The sequence below is a fragment of the Lipophrys pholis genome (genome assembly GCF_963383615.2).
Source record: "Lipophrys pholis genome assembly, chromosome: 12".
In the NCBI taxonomy this organism is placed as follows: domain Eukaryota; kingdom Metazoa; phylum Chordata; class Actinopteri; order Blenniiformes; family Blenniidae; genus Lipophrys; species Lipophrys pholis.
Genome location: NC_137641.1, coordinates 3,091,590 through 3,107,429, shown reverse-complemented (window position 1 = coordinate 3,107,429; position 15,840 = coordinate 3,091,590). Strand labels below are relative to the sequence as shown.

The 15,840-nt window shown below is 43.5% G+C and overlaps 1 protein-coding gene across 1 annotated transcript; it reads right to left on the bottom strand.

Annotated features, from left to right (window-relative positions):
* pla2g3 (phospholipase A2 group III) lies at positions 1 to 9,758 on the bottom strand (the record flags this gene model as incomplete). Its single annotated transcript, XM_080477017.1, has 8 exons — positions 1 to 64; positions 1,618 to 1,857; positions 2,563 to 2,664; positions 2,943 to 3,072; positions 3,637 to 4,016; positions 6,055 to 6,189; positions 7,905 to 8,037; positions 9,281 to 9,758. 8 exons carry the CDS (start codon positions 9,756 to 9,758, stop codon positions 1 to 3), a joined length of 1,662 nt encoding a protein of 553 aa, XP_080333143.1.
* Positions 9,759 to 15,840: the final 6,082 nt, after the last annotated feature.

Genomic DNA, 15,840 nt, shown 5'->3' with positions numbered 1-15,840 from the left:
TCATGTGCCCGTGCTTTGAGGGGAGTTCATAGAGAAGAGGGCAGCAATGAGCCAGACGCCTCCACTGAGACACAAGTCACTCTTTTTCTTGAGAGGAAAGACATGATGACAGAAATAGAATTGAGGCTTGTCATACTCTCCTGTCGTCTGACAAGCCTCTAATACAACATTTTATTTGCCTTTACCAAGAACTAATGCGCTTAAAAATACTTTTATATATCGAGCCGTCTCATACTGGAACATGCTGCCTGTTGAAATGAGCCCAATGAGCTCATGTTGTTTTCCAAACGAACCTAAAGAAATCTGTGATCAATGGAGAAATAATGTTGAATCAGTGGAGCTCTGCTTGTTGGTTAATTGTCTAGTTTTGTTTTGTCGGAGTTGACTGTATGTGCTTGGTTGATTTATTGTTGAAAGTTTTATTTTAATCGTGTAAATGTTTTTCTTTTTTTCTCTTTCTCTTCTTTCTGTGAATGGACCCCGGGAAGAATAGTGTCTGCATTGGCAGAGGCTAATGGGGATCCTTAAAATAAATATATATATATTAATATTTTACCAGTATTTCTCCCAGTTTTAGCAGTTTGGATGCTCCTGGTCAGCCAACATGGCAACCTGCTGTTTTGCTGCAGAATTACTTCTGTGGTCATTAAATTCAGCTTTTCAAAGTAAAACTAATGACTTTCGCTTTCTCAATCAGCCTTCGGGGAACTTTTAAAGTGAAACTTTCTGCTTTAATATTATTCCACTCAGTATTGTTCTGCTCTGTAGTCACAGGCTGCAGTCCAGAGATGCTGCTCATGCTGCTGCTCTGGTAAGGGAGTTAAAAAAAATTAAAAAAAAACAACAAATGGAAGTAAACAAAACAGCATTAATTACATTAAAAAATGTTTATGAATTAAACGTTTTAAATCAATTAACTAAATGAACACGTTATTTTTGACAGCACTAATATATTTACACAGACACAAAATAAAGTCAAAAATTATAAATACATGAAAATATTTTGTGTAAAAACTTGCACAGAGCTTCAGCATTAACAAGAGGTTTGTTCTGAAGAGGGGGGAAAACATGCAAACTGCACAGAAATCAAAACAACGTGGAATCAATTGAAGGAGATTCTTCTTTTCTGTCACTTGTCAATAAATTAATGTACCCCGGTATCACATTTAAGATAGTTGCTCAGAGGCCCTCGGTTCTTCCACGCGCACAACAATTTCAAGTGAAAATGTGGAAACAATTGTAGAGTTTTGGGGGTTTGTTAACATGACAATCTGGAGCTGGGGGGGGGGGGGGGGGGGGGGGGGGGCTTTTAAATAAACACTCCGTCTCCATGAAAACAAGGGGAAATACAATTTTTGTGTGAAACACCTTCAACTTTGTCTCCATTGAACTGACATCATTTTCAAAGTGTTTGCCGTGGAAACGTGAAACTTTTCACAGAAACAAAATCAGAAAAAGCACGTGTTTTCACTTGAGACGTTGTCGTGTGAACAAGGCCCTCAGTTTAGTTACTTTTGTCATCAGGTGAAGAGTTGCAGAGCTGCCGGTCTCTCTTTTAGCTTTAGCATTAGCAGATTCTGTAGGGAAAGTCGCCCAGCAGGGCGAGAGAGTGCAAACCCGCGCCTGCCCACCGTGCCGTCCAGGTAATCGAAACCTAAATCCCAGGTCGTCTTCAGACGACTCCTCCTCTCCTCTTCAGAAGTCTCACACACAGCCTCTGGAGCGTGGCTGCTTCCTGTTTCCTCCTCGTCCTCCTCCAGTTCCGCCTCCTGACCTTCGCCTCCCCCGCCAACAGGGGGCGCCACTCCTCCAACCTGGAGCTGGACGCTCTGCTCCCACCCAGAGATGGAAGCTCCACTTCCAACAGCACCGCCACACAGCTGTGGCATAGCAGGACAACACACACACACACACACACACACACACACACACACCCACACACACACACACACACACACACACACACACACACACACACACACACTCTTGCTTAAAAAATATATTTTACAATAAACATTTTGTAGGGAATATTTCAAAATGTTAACTTTTTGAGATCAAAGTGGTAATTAAAAAAAAGTTTATGGTTCTAACTTTTATTTGCATTTATACATTTGATCCTTTTTACTCAGTAAACTTATTTTTATCAGACGCCTCCTCACTTTGGTGGTGTTGTTAATAAAACCTCCACTAGAGGGCGACACAAATCTCCAAAAAGTTCAATTTGTCCTCATGACTCCAATCTGTGAAACCCACGTGTTTTACATTTATTACACACAAACTGAAAAATTTCAAGACTTTTTTGATCAAATCTTCATCATTTTAAAGTAATTTCCATTTGAGGTATCTGTAAATATTGAACTTTCTCTATATTTTCAACCAAAGCTTATAAATATGAGTTGAAATTCTTCAGACCACCTAACCTAGAAATAATGTGGTGTGTGTGTGTGTGTGTGTGTGTGTGTGTGTGTGTGTGTGTGTGTGTGTGTGTGTGTGTGTGTGTGTGTGTGTGTGTGTGTGTGTGTGTGTGTGTGTGTGTGTGTGTGTGTGTGTGTGTGTGCTGACCCGCTGCAGTCCTGAGGCAGGAAGCAGGACGGGGCCACATGTTTCATCAGAACCGTCCTCACTGGACTCAGGTCTCGCTGTCGGGCAACAGTCTGGAACAATCTGGAAACCAGAAAGAATGAAACAGTTGAACAAAGCATCACCTAAACAGGCCACTGCACCTTATATAAGAGAGAGAGAGAGTGTTTGTGTGTGTGTGTGTGTGTGTGTGTGTGCCCCAGATCCTGGTTATGAAACAGTGTCTGACTCATCTGACTCACACCCAGAGGTGAGCCCCACACACACACACACACACACACACACACACACACACGCACTCTAAATATTAGCTCCCCAGGTTAAGTCAACTGGTGCGACACGTCGCCCCCTCCGGTTTCCACCTGCTGGTGCAGTTGCAGTGGTACAGGCTCCGGGGGTCTGGGTTGTCCAGACCGAACTTCCTCTGCCGGGGCAGAATCACGTCTTTACACTCGTCCAGGTGCTTCAACGCGCCACACGAGCCCTGAATGGCTGCAAAGACAAACTGAACGTCAGCAACTATTATCATCATCACATCTATTGATTCATTATTGAAAGTAAAGCTACACTTTTCACTGTTACTCCTGGATAAGCACGGTAGCAAGAGTTAATGATTTTTATTTGTTCAGTTTGATTTCTTTACTGACAAATAACTTATCTGCAAATTAGCACTACCCTGTGTCCATGGTACCTGTGGTTAGCATTAGCCTGTATCCATGGTACCTGTGGTTAGCACTACCCTGTGTCCATGGTTCCTGTGGTTAGCATTAGCCTGTATCCATAGTACCCCTGGTTAGCACTACCCTGTGTCCATGGTAACTGTGGTTAGCATTAGCCTGTATCCATAGTACCCCTGGTTAGCACTACCCTGTGTCCATGGTTCCTGTGGTTAGCACTACCCTGTGTCCATGGTACCTGCGGTTAGCATTAGCCTGTATCCATAGTACTCGTGGTTAGCATTAGCCTGTATCCATAGTACTCGTGGTTAGCATTAGCCTGTATCCATGGTAAGTGGTTAGCAATAGGCTATATCAGTTTTACCAGTGTAGAAATTACCTTGAAAATCAGAATCCTGCTCAGTCATAGTCTGGTTTCGGGTCTGGACCAAGTTCTCCAGATCATATCTCCCCTCAGCTGGAAGTCCTGGAGGTCTTGTTGGTTCTGAAGGTTCTGAAGGTCCTGGGGGTCCTGGAGGTCCCTCTGAGGATGTGCCATAGTGAGCAGTGTTGGTCCTGGTTGGACTGGGGGGTCCAGGTGGACTCCGTGTGATAGCGAGGAGCTGCAGATCCGAGGAGCTGCTCTCTGTGACGTTTGCCGCTGTGGTGGAGTTGATGGAGAAGTCGGTGGTGTTGGCGTCGCCCCCTGCTGGGTCGGGGTTCTCGTAAAGGGTGGTCGGGTAAACCTGGGCGTACAGGGCCATCTTAGTCTCTTTACAGCTGTAAGTCCAAGCAGACCAGGGTCAGAGGTCAAATCAATGTCCTCAAGTCACTTTCATGGATTTTATCCTGAACACATAAAAAATCTCCATCAGATGGGCTCAGCGAGAGTCCAACTTTCTATACGACACGTTTCATGAAGGTTCGAGATCGACATCGTGAAGACGGGTGACAAGATGGAAAAATACAAGACCAGGCAAGATATGGCGGCATAAGAGAAGGAAAGACAAGGAGAGGCAAAACAAGATGAGACAAGGAGGGACAAGACAAGGAAAGAAGAAGTAGGAAGTGGGCATGCTGAAGAGAGAAACTGGTTGGAAGTAAAGAAAGATCGATTTCCACCATGAAGTGGAAAAAGTAAACCACAAGAAGACACAAGATCATAAACGAAGACGGACATTGATGACATATTCTGAAAACTCCATCTCTCCGTGGTGACGGCGAGCAAACGACCAGGACTTCCAGCAGGTCGTTCAGGTGTGAAATGTCTCAAGCAGAAAAACCCTCGTTTGAAAACTCCTGGTTATGAAATGATTCCAAGTCCTTCCAGCTCCACTTCCTGTCATCATGGCTGGATTGTTGCTACCTGCTCAGGTAACGCTCTGTTCACCCGGCGGGGGCGTCGACGCTATGATCAAACCCAGCGACAGATTCTTCTGATACCAGAAGGTTCCACTCAGTACCAGAACAACGTCTTCCACCTGTCTGACCCGGAACATTTGTACGACTCAGCAGACAGTTTCACTGAGGTCCAGAGGTTCACGCCTCCAGCCACATCAGAGTCGATCAACGTTCAGCCCCACATAGAACATGCAAACAAACATGCTTTCAGCCTCGTTCCCACTGCAGGGAGCCGAGAACCAATCCTGACCTTCTGCTCAGTGACTCAGATCTTCTGTTTAGGTTCAGGGTTGAAGCTCCATTCTGATGTTTCCCCTCCAGAACCAGACCTCCATCATGAGGAACCAGTTCTGATATTTTTCTACTTCGTCAATAACGTGTGACTGACGTCTCTGATAAGAGGAAGCGGCTCCGCCAGAATAAAAGCTGTGCTCTCTTTTTCCCTCATCCTCCTTCTCTCCTCCTCATGTTGTCTAGATTCTGTCGCTCGTATTTAACAACCTCTAGAAAATGGATCTACATGCTGACCTGTGTTGCCAGATATGGAGGGTATCCCCCGACTGGGGAGCCAAAGTCTCTTTCCTTTTCACTTTGATACCTTCGCTAACGAATGTTGGCCGAGAAGGTTTTGTTTTCGTCTGCATGTAATTATTTATTCAGTTATTAGTTTGTATGTATTTCACCAACTTTTCATAAAAACTATTAAATCTTCAGGGATGATTTGTCATCATCCAACGACCAATCCATTAGATTTTGGGACGTTAGCGGCTAATTGTTTCTGAATAAATCCTAAAACAATGTGAAAAACTTTCCCATACAAAGTGGATCAGAGGCTCCTCCTGGAGGAGATCAAAGGAGATCAGTGTCTGTTGCCATGGAGACGCTCCCGGCTCAGTGTTTCACACAGTGATGTTGCTACCTGACAGGCTAGTTAGCATCGATATGAGCTAACGGCTGACAAGCTAGTAATGCTAACTCTGTTCTGCAAACAAATGTGGCGTTGGTGAAATTGTGCGCTCTACCGAGTGTAGCTCTAGTTTTGTTCATGTATTTGTGTGTTTATGACGTGTTCATTGTTACACATCTAATAGTTTTAGGGTTTTAACATGATTCCTACACAAGCTGAGATTTGGGCTTGTTTTTATCGAGGTGTGTGGGTTTTTCTGAAAGCAGTGAGTCACATCTGGCAACCCTGCTGCTGACCGGCGTGGCGTCCAGATTTACAGTCTTCAGCGCCGACGATAACGTTCACACGGCAGTCTGATCGAGGTCTCGTATAAAGTGTAACATGAATGATCACACAAAAAGCAGATCCCTGCAAAATAAATCAGAATGGAGCTTTGAGACCTGCGGTGTGAGCGGAGCCTGAGAGAAGAGAAGCTGAGGCGTTTGGGGGGGCGGAGCCAAAGCAACTCACAGTCCGAACCAGTTCCTCTGAGAACACTGCAGCCTGTGGGAGAACTGGAAGCACTGCATCTTCAGCAGGTTGAAGAACGTGTAGCCCACCACGTCCGCTATGCTGTCGTTAGCCTCCTTCAGACAGCTGCGGAACCTGAGACACACACACACACACACACACACACACACACACACACACACACACACACACACACACACACACACACGACTGTTATCACACGAAAGTTGTAGCAACTCAGCTGATGGAGTTCCTACAAGACAGTCAACTTGTCCATCCTCCCCATTTTGGCTTTAGACCAGGCGACTCAACTGAGATAGCAAATTGCTGTCTTGTGGAAACTATCAACCAATCCTTGGATAAGAGTAATGTGGTGGGAGCTGTATGTCTTTACCTTTAAAAGGCTTTCCACACTGTCAACCACCACTTACTTTTATCAAAAATGGTATCTTTTAATTTTTCTCCTGACAGAGAACAGTGTGTAAAAGTTGATCAAAACATATCATCCTTTGTAAACAATCTTATGGGCATAGTACCACAAGGGTCCATTCTTGGTCCTTTACTTTTCAGCCTCTTTATTAATGAGCTGCCATTCCAATGCCCAGCAGCAACATGTCAGCTTTATGCAGATGATGTTGTTCTATATACAGAGGCCAAGACTCCAGCACAGGCTGCACACCTCCTGGCTTCATATATGGTGGACATCCAAGAGGGGCTCATCCAGAACCATCTACTTCTGAACCTCCAGAAAACACTGTCCATGTGCTTCTCAATTAGAAAATGTAACCTGCAACAATTCAAAGTTAGTATCCATAACCAAGACATTAGCTTAGTGACAGAATTTAAATATCTTGGAGTGGTATTAGACCCTGAACTCAAATTTAACCACCACATAAAGAAGATATCAGAAACAGTAAAAACAAATCTGAATTGTTTTAAAGTAATCAGACATTACATACCACACCAAGCAGCCATACTGTACATGCACTCAGTGATATTCTCTCACATATCGTATTGTCTCCTCCCAGAACACAACACATTGGTTCTTTATACAATCAAACTGTTAAAGTCCTGGATAAAAGAACAATTAGGTGGCATCACTGTAAAGTCATCAAAAAGTATAATTTCCTGAGTTTCGGAAGTTTCATCGACCTCTGTTTTCTGAAATTAACCTTCAAATGCTTCCATAAGTCAGCACCAGAGCCACTCTCTGGTTCTGTCCAAAAACAGGACAGCAGCAGAGTCACCAGGAGCTGGGTCACTAACAACTGTAAAATACCCCAAAGAAAAACCACATCCGGACAAACGGAATTCTCAATAAAAGGTAGTCACACCTGGAACGCAATGCCAACGAATTAAAAATGATAACAGATCCCAAACTATTCACCTCAAAGGTTAAAAACTGGCTGAAAACCCACTTATGAAATACTACTATGTCTACAGGGTCTGTGTTTTACTGTAGTGAAGGAGGGAGGGCGGGAATGTGTTTTATTGTAGTGAAGGAGTGAATGAGGGAAGGAAGGAGAGAGGGAGGGAGGGAATGTGTTTTATGATAACATGTAATTGTAAATCAGATATTTACTCTGTGTAGTCTGTGTATATCTGCTTGTCTGATGTATCTTGGTGTTGTACAGTATGTACTGTTGTTTCCTCTTTTACCCTCTGAAAAGCTCTTCCAGGGACCAGAGTGTCAAATTAGTGTCGAGCTATAGACTCTAAGTGCAACACATCAGATTTGTTCGATGTATAATTGCACTGTCCCTGATAAATAAATAAATTGAAATTGAAATCCTAAACCCTCCTCCTCAGCTCTGCAGCGCCCCCTGCTGGTCGAGCTGACCCGTCCTCACTTGTTGTCACAGTCGCAGTGCGACATGGTGAAGATGTTGCTGTTGAAGACGCCGAACTGCGAGTGGAAGGAGAGGATGGTGTCTTTACAGTGGTCGTGTTCTCGGCAGCAGCGGTCGGTGGCAGAAAAAACTCCTGCCGAGGTAAAAACACAAGAAACTCTACATTATTCCCACAATCTGACGAGATACGGAGAACAAGTAGTTCTGATCTGAGAGTCAGAGCAAACAATGACATCAAGAGTCTGTGTGGACAGTTGAAGCAACTTTCTCTTCTTTATTTATCACTCAGATAATGTCGGAGAGAACATGTACTGGATTTTAAGGTGTTTATTAAACCCTTGATTCACACAAATTAAAGATGGATTAGGTCACTACTTTTTAAAATACTTTTTTTTTTTCATTTTATAGTTTACTGATTCTGTCTGATGAAGGCTTTTATTTTTTTAGAATTTGATTAGATTTCTTACTCTTACACTTTCTGAACTATTTTGTAACTCTATAAATTGAGCCCCATAAACAATATACATTTTTTCCATTCATAAAAACACAAGAGCATTTATTCTATTGTAGAATTTATTCCCTAAATCAGTATTTTACAAACAGTTGAATCTTGTTCATATAATTTTTTGTGAGTGTGTCCCTTTCCATAATTTTTTTTTATTCTTATGTATTTTCAGAGCTTATGACTGTATTATTTCCTCTGTGGTTTAAATGTAACATTTTTCTTTAACATTTCAGATTATTTAATCTGAGATTTGATTAAAATAAACAAAGAAAGAAATGTGTGCATATATTAATTTAAAATTCAAACTCCAAATAAAGTTCAATTGAATTTGTTTTAATTGAAATGTAACAATGAAAAAAACATAAATTTAACTCAATTTCAACATCATGTCACTTTACGAAAATCTATTATTATTTTCTATTCAATTCAGAGGTAGGGGTGGAATTATATCAATAAATCAACAATGAAAATGTAGGGGAAAAAATCTTTTAACATATTTTCTTTTAAGCCAGTAAAGAAAAAAAAAATCATTTAACATACATTTTTTTAAACCTGTAAAAGTATAAATTTCTAGTAAGTATTATTCTTAAATGTAAAAAAAAAAATTTCCTAAGGTTATAGGATGAAAGTAAATATTATAAAATAAAATAAAAAAACAAGGAAAAAAGCAAAATATGTTGAAAAAATCTATAAAAACAATGAAGTGATGTCCCATATGTTCATAAGATAGAAACTATTAGAATAAATTGATCAATTCAAGTAGAAGACTATTACATTTTAAAAAGTAAAGTCTATATTTGTTAGCTTGGCTTCATTAAGCAATAGAATAGAATAGAAAGAACTTTATTAATCCCAGGACATTCTTTCTCACCCAGGTCCTCGTAAGACGGGGCCTTGTTCCCAGAGCCGCACCACAGGGTCCCGGGCACGATGAAGCCCCGCTTCACGCGCTGGTGCCCCCTGACCTCTGACCTCTGGCCGTGACCATCGCCTGGCGCGCTCCCCCTCGTGCGCTCCTGTGCGTCCAGCGGCGCGCACCGCTCCTCCGCCTCCAGCAGGGCCTCCACGCGGGGCTCCGCGTGATGGGAGAAGTTGTGCGTGCCCTCCGCGCACAGCGACGCGTAGCTGCTGACAACCGCCGCGTCGTCGCTCCACGCGCAGCCCAGCAGCGCGCGCTCCCGGGACCAGACGGCGTGATAGAGGCGCGGGGGCGCGCTCCGGAGGAAGCTGCTGTGCAATTCCCCGCCGGGCGAAACTTGAGTCCAGGAGCAGAGGATGAGGATGGAGGCTCCGGAGGAGCAGCCGCTCAGCAGGAGCAGCGCGAGCAGGAGCGGAGCCGCGCGCGTCATAGCGACGCGTCCGCACAGAACGACGTGCTGCATGACTTCAAAACAAACTGCTGCAGCTCCTGCTGGACTCCAGGACTGACTGGCACAGTCCAGCAGTGAGGAGGAGGAGGAGGAGGAGGAGGAGGAGGAGAAGAGCGCGCGTGTCTCACTCGATCTAATGTAAACTCACAACAAAAATCAGCCATGTGACCTGTCAGTGCAGCCAAACATCCCCGCCCCCAGCCCGTGTCCCACAACAGCGACAATGACCACACACACACACACACACACACACACACACACACACACACACACACACACACACACACACACACACACACACACACACACACACACACACACACACACACACAGCTCCTCTGTCATAACAGGTGGAAGTCATTATTATCACGTTTGGGCTTTTCTAGAATTTAAATATCTGGTGTGTTTCCTTTATTTTTCGGGCTTATTTATATTTTATATATATATATATATATATATATATATATATATATATATATATATTATTTAAGTGGAACCACAAAGCGAGCTCCTTTACAGACCAAAGTCTTCCCAGCAAAGACTCCAAGGCCTCCTCTCAAGTCAACACGCTTCATGTTTACTCCACAACAATCTGAAAACCAGGTTTGTTTTCATGGAAAAGGCAGAAAAATTGAAAGCAACGTGAGTCCAGAGACTTCCTGTGTGAAGGTCAGAGGTTGAGTCCCTGCAGGACGTCACATTTAACAATCACTCTGTGATGGTGTCTCTCTTCAACCGTAAAGATTGAATTCCCGGCTCGGTGTGACTCTATCGACTGTGCCCGATACAACCCGCAGGGACATGGATTGGTTGTTCAGACTCTCCACGCTGCTCTGTGGAGGGTGCACAAACCTCCAGAGCGCCCCAGACAGCTGGAATCCTCCTGTTGGTTCAGCCTGGAGTGAAGCCAGGCACCTCTGTTATCTGCACTTTGATTGCTGATCAGACTTGGGAATGTTTTATCTGTTGTTGGAATAACATGTCCTGATCTTTGTGAACGTCACACTTTGAGATGTGCAGGTCTCTCCTGATTTCTTCTGACTCATACGAACAAACAGACCGAATCCATGGGTGTTCCTGCGGCGTGAGACTTTCCCCCCGTGAGACATTAAAGTTCTGCTGAGCTGGAACTTTCCTCAGGAACCATCACAGGAACTCCGTGTTTCAACCAGGATTCCAACTTCCTTCCAGGGATTTTTAACTCTAATGACGTTTTTCCACGACAGTCCCCGTCCCCGCCCCTGTCCCCGTCCCCACGAGACAAAACCACCAGTCTTCTTAAACAGTTCCCCGTGCACACAGGAAACATCTGCATCTACAACATGAAAACTCCTCAAAATGATGTAGTTTGCCTGCCGGGCCTATAGGTGGCGCTGTAACGCTGCCGCAGAAACAGAGAAGAAGACACGGAGCATGAAAAAACATAGAAAAGGACAAATCCAGCATGTGTCCTTATTAAAGCGACGAGCATCAGCAGCTCCTGCAGCTCCACCTGGAGCAGGTAGTCCGCCATGTTGGTGGTGTTAATGACGTCACGGAGAGGGAGGCGGGGTTATAGGTCGAGAGGCGGGGCCATGACATCATCGTTTTCAGCTGATGTGCATCTTGTCCGTCCACACGTCAAAGCCGAGGCGGCGTTTTCTAACTCCTCCTCTCTGGAACAGGTTTTAAAAAACCAAACAGTTTCCAGGATCCTCAAGGACTGAACTGATTTCCTTTTTTTTTAAACCACCATATTAATAACAAAGAGATAAACAGACATTAAAGGCTGTAGAGAGACACTAAATGACAGCAAAATAAATAAAAATTACAACATCATGAGTGGAAATGGACCAAAAAGATAAAAAGGTCCAAACTAAAATAAATGATAAATGGACTTCACATATAAAACCCTTTTCCACCATGTGAGCAGCCCCAACGCTTCACATGGGTCATCACATTCACACGCTCACACACGCTCACACACGCTCACACACGCTCACACACGCTCACACACATTCACACACCCGGTGGCCACTGGTCAATAGAGGGCGCCGGGCGCCTAACTGACTTTTATTCACTGAGACAAGACAGGAAGTGAGACGAGTCCGACCGTCCCTCAACACAAAATATTCACTCCCACGAAAAGCAGTGGAGCTCCTTGGACGTTCAGGAGTTCAGAGAAGGTCACATGAAGGTCACCTGGAAAGGTCAGAGGTCAGAGGTCAGAGGTCATCTGAGAATCGGCCTGAAGTTTCACCCCAAAACCCCAAATCCTGACGGTTTTGTGAGGAATGGATTTTATTTCTGATGTCCTCGTTCTGTATTAATTGACTGTTATTGTCTTCCAGTTTTTGTGCCATTTGGTTTCCCTTTGGATTCCCCGTTGCTAAATTTAGCATCTTTTTGTGGTTGTCTTCATTTCTTCATCGATCGAGTCTCTTTTTAACTCAATAATCTTCATCGTAATACTATCTTCATATTCATTTTTGGTCACTATTGTACAAATGTCTTACTAATCATATATATATATTCAATATAGGCAAGTCTGCCTTTGTTTGAAGCCATTTGTTATCCCTCTGTCTTGTTACTGTGATTTTATAACTGTGAGTTTTTTACTCTTGATTTGTTCCTATTTTGTGAAACTGTCTTATTTTTCTGTTATTTGCATGTTTTGCTTGTTGTTGTCCCTCAGTCTGTTCATAAAGCTTTTTTATTTGTACACAGTCGTTATTAATTAAAACAAATCTTTCTGTGTGCTCATTTTTGCATCATTTTGTCATTTGTTGTCCCTTTGCGTCTTAACGTTGTGCTTTTGAGAGTCAGGTTTTTTTTTCACATTTCTTAGTTTTCATTTTGTGTCTCTTTTTGAAAATGATGAGCACTTTTTGAGATCAGTTGTCAGTAAGTCGAGCTTTTTGAGCCATTTTGCATAATCTTGTTGTTTTATTGAGCTTCTTTTTTTCACTTTTTAAATCCATCCTACATCTTTTGGTATCGTTGCTCCTCAGCTTCATTTTCTGTCCTTCTATGTCTCTTCTGTCCATTTCTGTCCTGTTTCTGCAGGTTTTTAATCCAGCCAGTGAACAACTTGCATCATTTTCCAGAGTAACTTTGTCAGTGAAGTATTGATCGCCACTCTAGTTCACACGGTCAGACTCGCAGCTCCGTCCTTTATGTCCACTGTTTGTTTTTCTCGGCGCTGCAGCTGATCAGACGAATTGACCCCAGCTTTTATTGTGAAATGTAAATGTTTGAGATCCAGTTTCTTTCGACTCATCTTGAACTCTCGGGTTCAGTGGGAAAGTCTCCGCCGGGATTCAAGGTCGGACTCTTCAGAGTGTAACGAGTGCGTCACCTTTCACCCAGTCGACGGTAAAACGCACGTTGAAAGGAAGTCAAAGTCCGCTGGACGTCCAGCGAGCCGATTGGCTGGAAGCTCAGCTCACTGAGACAAAGTTCCTGTGGCGTCACAGAACGAACGTGCAGCGAGTCGAGGGAGAGGAGAGGCTTCGCTTCTGACTTTATCAGCAATGTGGCGCTAAAACGCCTGGTCAGACATGAACAAGAGTTAAGACAAAACTACACTGATCAGCCATATCATTAAGACCTCATGCTGTGACCCTGGGACGGACCCCATTAGAGCCCTGAAGGTGTGTGGTGGTTTCTGGAGACGTTGAGGCTCCGATTACCTGACAATTTCATATGAAAACCTTTTGTGCGTCCATTTACATGCACTGAAAACGCAACTTTTATTGAAACGCTCCAACTACGTCTCCATGGAAACCGGAGTAAAACTTCAATATTTCGGAAAACGTTCAGGTTCCGTTACCGCGGAGGCAGCAGAAACTCTGGTCCAGGTCCTGGTCACCACGTTGGTAGTAACCATTGCTGACAGTCACCACAATAACAATCCAACTTGGTGGTTTTATTTTGACAGTCACCATAATAGCAATCCAACTTGGTGGTTTTATTTTGACAATCTCCGTGATAACAATCCAACTTGGTACTTATATTTTGACAGTCACCATAATAACAATCCAACTTGGTGGTTTTATTTTGACAGTCACCAGAATAACAATCCAACTTGGTACTTTTATTTTGACAGTAACCGTAATAACAATCCAACTTGGTGGTTTTATTTTGACAGTCACTATAATAACAATTCAACTTGGTTGTTTTATCTTGACAGTCACCGCAATAACAATCCAACTTGGTGGTTTTATTTTGACAGTCACCAGAATAACAATCCAACTTGGTACTTTTATTTTGACAGTCACTGTAATAACAATCCAATTTGGTGATTTTATTTTGACAGTCACCGTAATAACAATCCAACTTGGTGGTTTTATTTTGACAGTCACCAGAATAACAATCCAATTTGGTGATTTTATTTTGACAGTCACCGTAATAACAATCCAACTTGGTGGTTTTATTTTGGCAGTCAATGTAATAGCAATCCAACTTGGTTGTTTTATTTTGACAGTCACGGTAATAACAATCCAATTTGGTGATTTTATTTTGACATTCACCATAATAACAATCCACCTGAGCTTACAGTGGCCCTGGTCCCTCAGGTCAGACCACCTTCTTGGTGTAGTTGGTGCCCCCTGGTGGTGGATTCTGACACAATCATCTCCCAGCACAAACAGGAATAAGTGACAGATCAAACAGACATTTATTTAAATTCAACACATATTTCTTGAAGTACAAATTTACATCAGAAACGTAACAGATATGACAGTTTCAAGCTGTACGAACTGAACTCACCTTTCCAGGTAAAGTCCTGTAACTCGCTCACATCATGTCTTTACTTCTGATCCTTTCACCTCACCTCACTTTAACTCCTGGATCATTAAGGATCGCAGTAACACCCCGAAACTAGCAGGAAGCAGCGAAATCAGCCTTTTAATGAAAGTATCAGTCGTTCCTCTAACAAGTCTGGAGCCATGAATGGAATCATGACGTAGGTGTGATGTGTCCCGGCACCACCAGTGGTTTTAATTAGGGATGCACCGATACCAGATACCGATACCAGTTTTGGTATCTGGTCTGATGCTTTGTAGAGTACTCAGTGGATTCAGGAGGGTTTTACTCTGAGCCATGCTACATGCTACATGCTAAAGAGTTTTGTGGCTCACACAGCAGCAATCCTACATGCTACATGCTTAAGAGTTTCGTGCCTCACACACTTGCGATGCTACATAGTACGTGCTAAAAAGTTTCGTGGCTCACACACCAGCGATGCTACATGCTACATGCTAAAGAGTTTTGGGGCTCACACACCGGCAATGCTACATGCTAAACATGATTAAAGTGCCTGATCCTCTCATTTTCAGCAGCTCGGTCTTTAGGCTATTGTAGCATAGCGCAGAGCGGTGAAAGATGCTATGCTATGCCATGCCATGCTATGCTACTGTAGTCTGGAAGGCTGGTTGAGGAGGTTTACGGCAACGCATAGCCTTCGCGTATCATGGAAGTCAGGAGTATGAATTAGGCTCGTATTTTAATTAATTAAATTAAGTACTGGTATCGGTACTCGGTATCAGCCACTAGCTATAGGTTAGTACATGTACTTGTACTGGTCCTTTAAGAAAGTGGTATCAGTGCATCCCTGGTTTTAATGTTATGGCTGACCAGTGAACATGAGAGGGAAAAGCTCTTTCTGCAGAAAACCTTTGATGTCACATGATCATGGCGGCAGAACGTCATGCAGAAGCAGATTCCTGGAGCAAGGTGGAGTCTCTGTGAGTCCCTCTTCCTCCTCCTACACCTCCTTCTCTTCCTCCTCCTCTTCCTCTTCCTACTCCTTCTCGTCTTCCTCCTCCTACTCCTACTCCTCCTCCTCTTCCTCCTACTGCTCTTCCTCCTCCTCTTCCTCCTCCTACTCCTTCTCATCATCCTCCTCCTCCTACTACTCCTCCTCCTCTTCCTTCTCCTACTCCTCCTCCTCTTCCTCTTCCTCTTCCTTCTCCTACTCCTCCTCCTTCTCCTCTTCCTCCTCCTCTTCCTCCTCCTACTCCTTCTCCTCCTCCTTCTCCTCTTCCTTCTCCTCCTATTCCTCCTCCTCCTCCTTCTCCTC